The 9,595-nt window shown below is 31.5% G+C and overlaps 1 protein-coding gene across 1 annotated transcript; it reads left to right on the forward strand.

The window, feature by feature from the left end:
* Nucleotides 1-1,871: 1,871 nt before the first annotated feature.
* Nucleotides 1,872-9,304, forward strand: LOC133202745 (max dimerization protein 1-like). The gene is made up of 6 exons (XM_061338617.1): nt 1,872-2,026; nt 2,141-2,231; nt 4,303-4,332; nt 5,066-5,180; nt 5,623-5,800; nt 6,242-9,304. The coding sequence occupies exons 1-6, from the start codon at nt 1,954-1,956 to the stop codon at nt 6,361-6,363; spliced, it is 609 nt and encodes a 202-aa protein (XP_061194601.1). The 5' UTR covers nt 1,872-1,953; the 3' UTR covers nt 6,364-9,304.
* The last annotated feature ends 291 nt before the right edge of the window (nt 9,305-9,595 follow it).

Consider the following 9,595-nt stretch of genomic DNA (forward strand, 5'->3'; position numbering starts at 1 on the left):
TTTAATACTTTAATAATGTGTATTTAACAGGCAGCAGGTTCATATCAAACCACACGCACAGGCCTTCCAATGACCCTCCCAAAGACAATTTGCGGCACAAGAATTCGTTCATATATAGGTCCTTGCTTCAGACAGTGGCTTTAATGCACTTTACCAAACCACTTTGCGTGTCGGAAATCAGACCAATTCTGATCAGTACGTACGAATTTTCTCCAAGACAGTTTCCTATTGAACTCATTATAAGCTTTCATGATACAAACTCTGCAAATGGAATCATGCATAATCTTTATTTTTCATATTTTGCAAATTACGATAAGTAATTTTTATATACGTATTCTAATTGTACATTTGTATCATAAACAGTAGGTCTTTTTAAAGTTATTTTGATTTAGAAGAAATTGCTTTTTTTTTTGAAAAATTATACTTTAAAAACGAAATCTTCTACTAATATTGCTGAAACAACAACGTGTTCTATAGTTTAAAGATTCAATATATATATATATATATATATATATATATATATATATATATATATATATATATATATATATATATATATATATATATATATATATATATATTTATTTATTCATGATGTTCTAGATTTTTAAATTACACCATAACATGCATATCCGCAGCGCTAATTTAGTCCGTTCGTATTACGAAAATGTTCAGTGAAGGATAGGAAAACTGGGTCACATTATCATTAGAAGTGAATAATAGTAATTAAATGTTCAATAATTACATACGCATACCATCAAGTATGTAAGTAGAGGGAAAGAATCGTGACTACAGAATCAATTTATACCTTCAGAACGGAAAATCTATATCATGTTACCCACTAATAATCAGAGTGATGTAACATTTCTATATTGCGCTTATCATATTTGTGTATTTTAAAATAGTTGCTAATTTGGGCACTTCGTAAGCTTTACATGATGAAATTGTGTGCATTTTTCAATCAGTGAAGTCATAATTGTAAACATAATTAATTAGTAAAGTACATCACCTGTGTGTAATATATACTTATATATAAGAAAGATCTTTCGGTGAAAATTTCTCATTTAACATTGATTTTAGTTGTTCCTCCATAGTTGTACTATTGCATTGAAAATATACCAAATATGCTGGTGTAACATCTGTATCAACAGGACTATTTTCCAGTATACATTAAGAAATTATACAAAGGTAGCAACTTGATCAATTTGATCTAAGAGAAAAATACCTGTATTTTGTTGTTGTTTTTTTTTTCTATAACATTCAGAATTAGCTAAATGTGATTGATAATTACTTTAAAAATGAGCACTTTTTAATCAAGCTTACATTTTTTTTTATTAAAAAAATGATAAAAAAAAATAAATAAATAAAAATGCAAGTGGGTAATGGAGTTTGATTTCCTTGTCATGTTCCTTCATTCTTTTTAAGCCCCCCTCTCCAAATCAGAATTTTGACAGTAAATCTGGATGTTCTTATGGCCAAAATTGTGCTGTGCGTATAACTTATCTTCCCTTATTTTTGAATGATATAAAATGCAAAATGTAGCGATAAATTTATTGCATGTTATCTTTAAATTTTCACATATATGCTTAATAGAATTATAAAGACAGGAAAAAGATGCTATCTGCGACTACACACGTTTTTCATGACTGAACATTTTCACTATTGCATATTTTAAGCAAATCGATTGCGCATTTACTACTGAATAACACCTTTTCAGCCAAATATGGAAGCAGGGGCGTGGTTCTAAGTCCTGAAGAGCATTGATGTAAAACAATTTTTCATTGGTTGATGAAAAGGTCACCGTGTGTTTTCGTCCAATAAAATTCGTTTTGCTGACGCACTGCACTAACAGGTAAACAAATCCTGCGTTGACTGCCTCAACGTGTACGCTGGCAAAACAAACGAGAACTGTCAAAGGGATAACAAGTGTTTCTGCATAGTCTGAGTTTGAAGATGGAGAATTGCAATGTGTTTAATATTGAACAATTAATTCAAGCTGCAGAGTATCTGGATAGAAGAGAGAGAGGTAAATATTGAAAAAAAAATAATTTTGTGTTTCGCCACGTCATTTGGAAGTGTTTTAATTTTTGACAGTTACAAGGAGTACGTGTGAGTTCACATGGATTTATCTATTTTTCAGAGGCTGAACATGGTTATGCTTCTACTGCACCTATGCCGGAATATTTAGCTAGCAAAAAGAAAACAAAACCAAAGAAATCTCAGGGAAATCGGTAAGTGGAAATTCTTCTTTCGATTTTGTTGATTACTCAGCTTTCACGTGTACGAAGCAGTCGCCATTTTGAAATCAGCTGACATAGTCGTTGAGTTTTATTTCCTTTTGCTTTAGTGTTTTTGATCTGATTATTTTTCTTCATCTATAATTAGCTCATTGAAACATCAAACAATTATTTTCCTTCAGAAGTTTTGTTCGATTTCGCGTACTTGTTGCATATTTTTGAGTTGCATTAGCCTCCTGCTGACTGTTCATATGACCTACTTCGCCATTTTGATTTCACGAAAATTCAAAACAAAAACTTTGAGGAGGGATAGGGATATATGGTATTTGTTAAAGTTAATGTCAAATAAAAAACGAATATATCGATATGCTATTTTAAGGTTAAACTACAGGGGAGTTCACTCTGATTTTTTAAATTCAGGAGGAAAGCTCTTCGTGTTGTCCAACCGATAGGACACGTAGTAACGGTCGTTTAGGAAAAAGGCGCACATGTGAAATGCATGCTTATATTAAAAGAAACTGAAGTTTTTTTCCCCAAAACATTGAAAAATTTAAATGCAATAGAAAATTATATCAAATATCTTGATTGTGAACTGAAAAAGGAATAGATAGGCAAGAAACCGCCAAAATAACACAGCCATCTGCTGCTAGGGACAGGTGTTTGAATATTTCCCAATACCAGTCTAGACGAACTCCAAAAACAGCGTGAACTCCGAAAACGAAGTCTTTGGCTCCATCATGCATTGCGTCAAAATGGCGTCCGATGTAAACAAACGATGGATTATCGTTCGCTTTCTCCAAATATACGGCTGCATAATGGCTGTATTTAGTGCAATATTACTTCATTTTATTTTTTGTTCAATGGATAATTGCATTTATTAAATTATTTTGTGAATATTGACTTATTTATCGCTTCAAACTCTTGCATAATAGTGAATTGGATATACGACATTAAATTCAATACTGCCGGTAAGAAATATTTTCTTATTAAACTTATTGTCTCCTTGATTTAAATTTTATGTCGTTCCTACACTAAAGGTGCTTCTATTTGTTTTTGAAGACACCCAACTTGTATTTATTTTAATCAGGAAATGTGCATTTTTCACCACGTTCAGTTTTAAATTCTTCATATTGATAGATACTAGTTTAAAAAATGTGTTCATAATAATATATGTTCGTATATGATAAAAAAAAATCGGTAAATAACGATGGTAAAAACTTACGCGTCCAATTCAGATGTCGTACACAAATAAAAAACTTGAATGCTAATTTATGTGTAAAATTCAGTCAAGTTTTTAACAGTTACAATACATATTGTCCCATTTTGCAGATATATCCCTTTTTTATGCATATTTACTTCTCAAAACGTACTATTTTCTCTGTAGTTGATCTGACTTGAAACGTTAACTTCGAAAGTAAATATCTCCTTTTTTGCAAATAAAATCAAAAATCTGACAAATACGATCTCTTCCGAAGTCTTTTATTTAGCATTTCTGAGTACTGGTATAATTGCCATACTTTCCAAAACTTTGCACGGACAGTATTTGTAGACCCATCATTTTTGCCGAAAAATCGCCATTTTTTGTGTGTGTGCGCATGCGCGGACTCTTTTTTCGGAGTCTTTTTCAGTCTCAATTTCTTACTTCCGGAAACGCTGTTTTTGGAGTTCGTCTAGACTGAATACGAGATCCAAATTTTCATGGCCTCAGAAGTATTTACTATTAATTTAAGAAAAAAAAATTAACAGAAAAAATGAAAGAAAGAAAGCATCATCAATTGAACAGGTACCATTTGCACTTGTTGAGCTATTAGGGTCAACAATCCAAACAAAACGATAATCAAGTCTGCAAACCACCATGTCAGGCATGTGCATTTTCTGCACATGTACACAACACTGCATTGTTTGTGCACACCCTGAATCTGCAAACTAGCCTAATTATCTTGATAATATGTGATATATCTGGAAAATTGCATTAAGCAGCTGAAATAATAGATCAATGATAAAAGACTCCATGTGAAATCTGTTTTTATCGATGAAGTATTTTACATATGAATTCTATTTTCAGGTCTACACACAACGAATTAGAGAAGAATAGGTGAGTTAAATTACAATCATCTTGAAAACTGTAAACATGCTGGCTCAATGTGGGGCATGTCGGCCAGAACTACAAAAATCTGATAGTGTGTGGCAGATCACATGATCAAAACATTTAAAAAATCCCTAGCCAAAAGCTGTTTAGCACAAAGTGAACTTGACCCAGATTCTTTTTATATCTCAAGTGGGCGTAACTGTACTGGAGAAATTCAGAATACTTAATCAACAGTATTGTGTATTGTTAGCTGGTGAAATGATAAGAGCTGCTAGTCAATATTTATGAACATGCAGTTATAGGAGTTTATAGTGTATAAATACACAGCCACAACTGCTTTGTTTTTGTTGACGAGGTTATCAAGTAATAGATGGAGGACTTGGTTAGAGTGACCCAACCTTGAGCTGGCTAAACGAAATTCAGCCTGTTTTCTATCCAATTTAATTGGCAGGGAAAATATAATGATCCTACAAATGTGGTCATGCACCGAAATCTGCATGATCAGCTGTGCTTGCCTTTGAAGTTTGATGTTTACCAAGGAAGAGTAAATAATGTTGGGATATTTCCAAGCTTTAATTGGCCAAAGATATTTTTTTAAACATATGAATGTGATTAGATTAGATATTTACTGTGTGTGCATATTTCATTTTCCAAAATGAATGAAGTTTTTTCTGCTTATTTTTTTTTTTGTAAAAAAAAATGTTTATTCATGCTTACATTGACTTTTTTTCACCAATAGGAGAGCACATTTGAGATATTGTTTGGAGAAGTTAAAAGATATTGTGCCCGTTGGTGGTGATTCCTCAAGACACACAACCTTGGGGTTATTAACAAAGGCTAAAAGTTTTATCAGAGTAAGTAATCTGTGTTTTGTTGATGTAATCTTTTTAAGGGTTATCTCACTTAGTGTGACTTCATTTTTTTTTAACAGTAAGTTGTAAACGTGTTATAATGCAAACTGATTTATTCATGATGCCTCCAGGAAATAGGAACTATTAGTGAAATTCTTTTATCTCATGCAGGCTGGTGTTGATTATATTGAGATATAACTAAATACTTCACATGTTCTGTTCATCTGATAGCAGTAAACTTATGTGACAGTATTGTTTAAACGTATTTCAATTATGAGTTATTACAAACTTAAATTATATAATTCATTTTAATTAGAGATCACATTTTTAATACACACATACAAGAACATTTCGTTTTAAATATTTCAAGGTGAAGTATGAATGGAATGCAAAGTATGAAAAAAAACATGCTGACTTTGCAGGATCAATTGCTTTCTTTCTGTAGATGTTGGAAGACAGAGAAAGGAAAAGTCATTCAGCCAAAGTGCAATTGAAAAGGGAACAGCAACAATTACAGAAGAGATTAGAGTCCCTAATGCAGGGCCAGTATAGGCGACAGGAGCGCAGCATCAGTGAATGTAGTGCCACTACCAACTCAACTACCTCCTCAAATTCTGAAACCGGTTCGTACAATTTCTTCAAATTAAATTTTGTATACTGCGTGGATTTTTTTTTTTTTTGGCAAAGATTGTTCAGTGTTTGTAGTTTTGTGTAAATACAGAAGATAATTAACAAGCAGGTAGTCAGTATGTCAAAGTGTACGTACATAAAATGGGAAATAAAGTGGAAAAGACTCAATAATTTTTTTTTTCTTTGTAATCTGTCTTTGATAGTGGTAGTACCTGTTCACAGTTGTGTAGGTCATAAGACACAGTTTACTCTGTGAACTTATATGTGACAAGGTTCTTTCACTGATAAGAAAATGTTTACATCCCTAAATAAATAAATATAAAGTAACCCTTTCATGACTGCCAACCAAACAAATACAGGAAATACTCCTTTCAGTGAAACTGTGTTGATGAAAACATGTTTAGTAAAATATGAATGTAAAATTTTCTTTCCAGATGAAGTTGACATTTTAGGGTATGGAAGTTCAACAAGTGATACTGATGAAAGCTGTGGCAGCGATGGTTATGATTCCAAACGATTAGTATTAAATTCATCTCCATATCCAGAGTCCCTATGAAAATAAATGAGGTCTGCATGTATGTCAAGAGACAGAGGGAAGATTTTTTTTTTCAATTTACTCTCAGAAAATATGTGTTTGTTTGTGTAAATATATGTGTATGAATGTATTACTTGTAGAGGAAAATTCAACATTTTTTTTAAAAGATCTGTTATACATAGTGTACAAAGGATTGGAATGTGTATGCTGTTGAAGAAGGGGATGCAATTTTTTTCTGGAGTTGAGAATGAAAAAGTACTAAGTATAGTCATATCTTGTAACTTTTCTCTTGTGAAGCCAAATATATATATTTCTGACATTTAATTTTTTCCAATGTTGTACAAAGAGCAGTGGACAATATTCTTTAGCCCTTTTCTTCAGCTTAGGTCTAATCAAGTGTACATTTATAATTCTGAAATCTATTTCTGTTTATTTTGAAAGTGAGTTTTCAAAGCAACACATGTAGCTTTTACAAACTTATAACTTTTTAGTACCATATTTAACCTGTTTTTGAAGGAAAATCTAGAGGCAGTAACCATGAATTTAAATAATTTATGAAAGTGACACATATTACTGCAGTCTGATTGAATTGAAAAACTGGGTTAGTTAATAATACTCAGTTTGTTTTTTGCATGTTGAAGGGCAATTTTTATTTCCGTACGTCGGTACAGTATGTGCTTTACTGCAGAAGTCTTGCCACTTTTTTGGATGGAAAGTACTTTTTAGTTAAGGGGGCAAAATGTTTTTTATATTCTTCTATGATCATCAGGAATATTAGCTACGCAAATTACGATGTAAAGGCACTATTCAGAATATTTCACTGCTTGAAATACTGTTATTTTGAGGGGGTAAGAAATATTCTTTACCAAATTGGCTTTGTTAAATATTCAGGGTTATCTTTTGCTGTTGTGCAAATATTGATCTCAAGAGGAAAAAAAGCTGTCTTATGTAAAGTTGCTGAATGATACGAAGGGTTTATTTCAATGCTGGCTCTCAATGATATTACACATCAGGCCAACAAAGGAAGCTATCGTCCACCCAAAGTCTTCTGATGTAACCGGTGTGCCCTGTTTTCAATAAAAATGGAACTTCATAGGATTATACAGCATTTTTTCTCCAATATTTTTGTTGATTTTTACGTGTTTGGTTTACCTGTGCAATTAGTGTGGGTTTTATTCCAGAAGTGAAAGTTATGTATTATTTCAAAGAAAGAGTTTAACTGGATTTTCTGTAAATACAATTTTTGCAAATTCTGTAAAAATTCCAAAATTGGGAAGACTTGGATATAAATTTTCCCCAAGGCAGCATACGAAAGGTTTGCAAAAAATTTAAAGACAGAGGTCCGGGGTTATTTTACTGATAAAATTATAATATATTTATGTAATTGTATTGCCTGTCCTATTTGTATATAAATAATTTATTTTTATCATGTAAAGTTAACTTATTAAAAAAAACTTTTTAAACTTTGTAGAAGGGAGCATTTTCTTCTGCACCTTTTAAAACTTTTTTTTGTGGAAATGTTGATCTATGAGACAGACTTTGTCTTGCCAGATTTTCTGCAGTGCAAACAGGGCAAGGAGGAAAATTTATGTAAATAGAGGTAGTGACAAGATATTTTCTCATGAATCAACATTTTTATTTATCCCTGAAAAAGTTTTACAAAGATTATATTAAATAAAGCTGTTTACTGTGATAATGGAGGTGAAAGATATTAATAGAAAATCCTTTTCTCTGTTCAGTTACTTTATTGTTTTTTTGTATACAAGAGTGTGAATCGACGAAAACCTTTAGAATTATATCCACACACAATTTTGAGTTAAATTGAACAGAGTAAGGAATTTTTGAGGTTGCTACTTACGCAAAAAAGTTTTGTTTTTTTTTTTTATTCAATGATATCAAATCAAACTTGTTACTCTGACAGATAATTGTCGTATTATTGTGCTATCTTAATATGGACAAATTGGTGCAACATGACCTGTTATTTCTCAAGAAGAACATTGATCTTCAAAATATAATGCAAAGAAACAGAATATAGTACTATTAGATGTTACAGAAACATTATCAGAATTTTTTTAACAAATGAAATTGATCCAAGTAACAAGTTTTAAATTTTTTGTGAAACTCTAATCTCTTTAATATTTTGTTAGACAATCAGGAACAAAAAGCAGTTAAAGAAATAATGCATGTACATGTGTATATAATATATATATTTGTGAACCAAATCCAGTGATGACGTGAAGAAAGACGCAGTCATTTGTGTATGTTTCCGCCATGTATATCTATATAGAGAATTCCTTGCCATTCCCGGTTAAAAAAATTATGTAATCTCGAGATACACAAGTTATGTTGTGACAAAGCACGTGGAATTAAACAGAAAAAGATCGGTGCAAAGTGAACAAGTATTAGATTGTGTGAACTTGCTGAGGTTAAAAAAGAAATAATTTTGTATTAACATGCTGACATGCAAACATCATTTTTACCAACTAGGTCATTTGATGGCAAATCTGTAAACGGACCGGGATTTAAAAATCCCAAAGTATATTTGGCTGTATATGTTGCATATTTTGTTTTTTCATCTATTGAGGTACCATGCATGCAGACTAGGTGATAATGTACAGTGGCCATTTTGATCTGCCGAGTTGGACAAAGATTTTATCACAAAATCTGTTCAGATTTTTTTTTTTTTTTTTTAACTTTGTAAAGAGGTAGATCAAATGGAGAAAAAAGTCATTTTTGTGTGACTTCAGGATTTATTTACATAAAAAAGCTGAAAAAAAAAGAATTGTTATTATATAGTGGATGGACACTAGGTATATATATGTATATTGTGTGTATGTGATAAATATGAATGATCAATGTGTAAGTTAGTTCAAACCCATAGAAATCATTGTGTATACTTGTCAAGTTGTCCATTATTGTTTTACCCAGAAATGGGAAATAAAATTTTATTGAAATCTAACAATCTTTTAATGTTTTTGTTTACATGCAATGCTTACTTGTAAGCAGTAAGTAGTGCAAGAAAACCAAGGTATGCTTTAAGGTCAAGATCTAGTAAATGATTTTAGACTGCATTTTTGATGCTAGATCCATTATGACGTCATAATCAAATTAAACTTTCTTTTTTCCCGTACTTTACGGCTGTAATAGAATTATGTAGAAAATAAAGTATTTTCCTGGAATTCAATTTGAAATCATGTGAAAAGTAATCCCCATACCTATATTCAATTTAATATTATTTTAAAGAAGAGGCCAA

The sequence above is a fragment of the Saccostrea echinata genome, unplaced genomic scaffold (genome assembly GCF_033153115.1).
Source record: "Saccostrea echinata isolate AGI-Se365-2 ecotype Australia unplaced genomic scaffold, CSIRO_AGI_Sech_v1 ptg000047l, whole genome shotgun sequence".
Classification (NCBI taxonomy): Eukaryota; Metazoa; Mollusca; class Bivalvia; order Ostreida; family Ostreidae; genus Saccostrea; species Saccostrea echinata.

Excerpts from the sequence above, each read along its gene's own strand:
- LOC133202745 (XM_061338617.1), top strand. The coding sequence starts at position 1,954 with ATGGAGAATTGCAATGTGTTTAATATTGAACAATTAATTCAAGCTGCA. Across the intron at positions 2,027-2,140 it reads TCTGGATAGAAGAGAGAGAG|AGGCTGAACATGGTTATGCT; the intron begins GTAAATATTGAA and ends TCTATTTTTCAG. Across the intron at positions 5,801-6,241 it reads CTCCTCAAATTCTGAAACCG|ATGAAGTTGACATTTTAGGG; the intron begins GTTCGTACAATT and ends TTTTCTTTCCAG.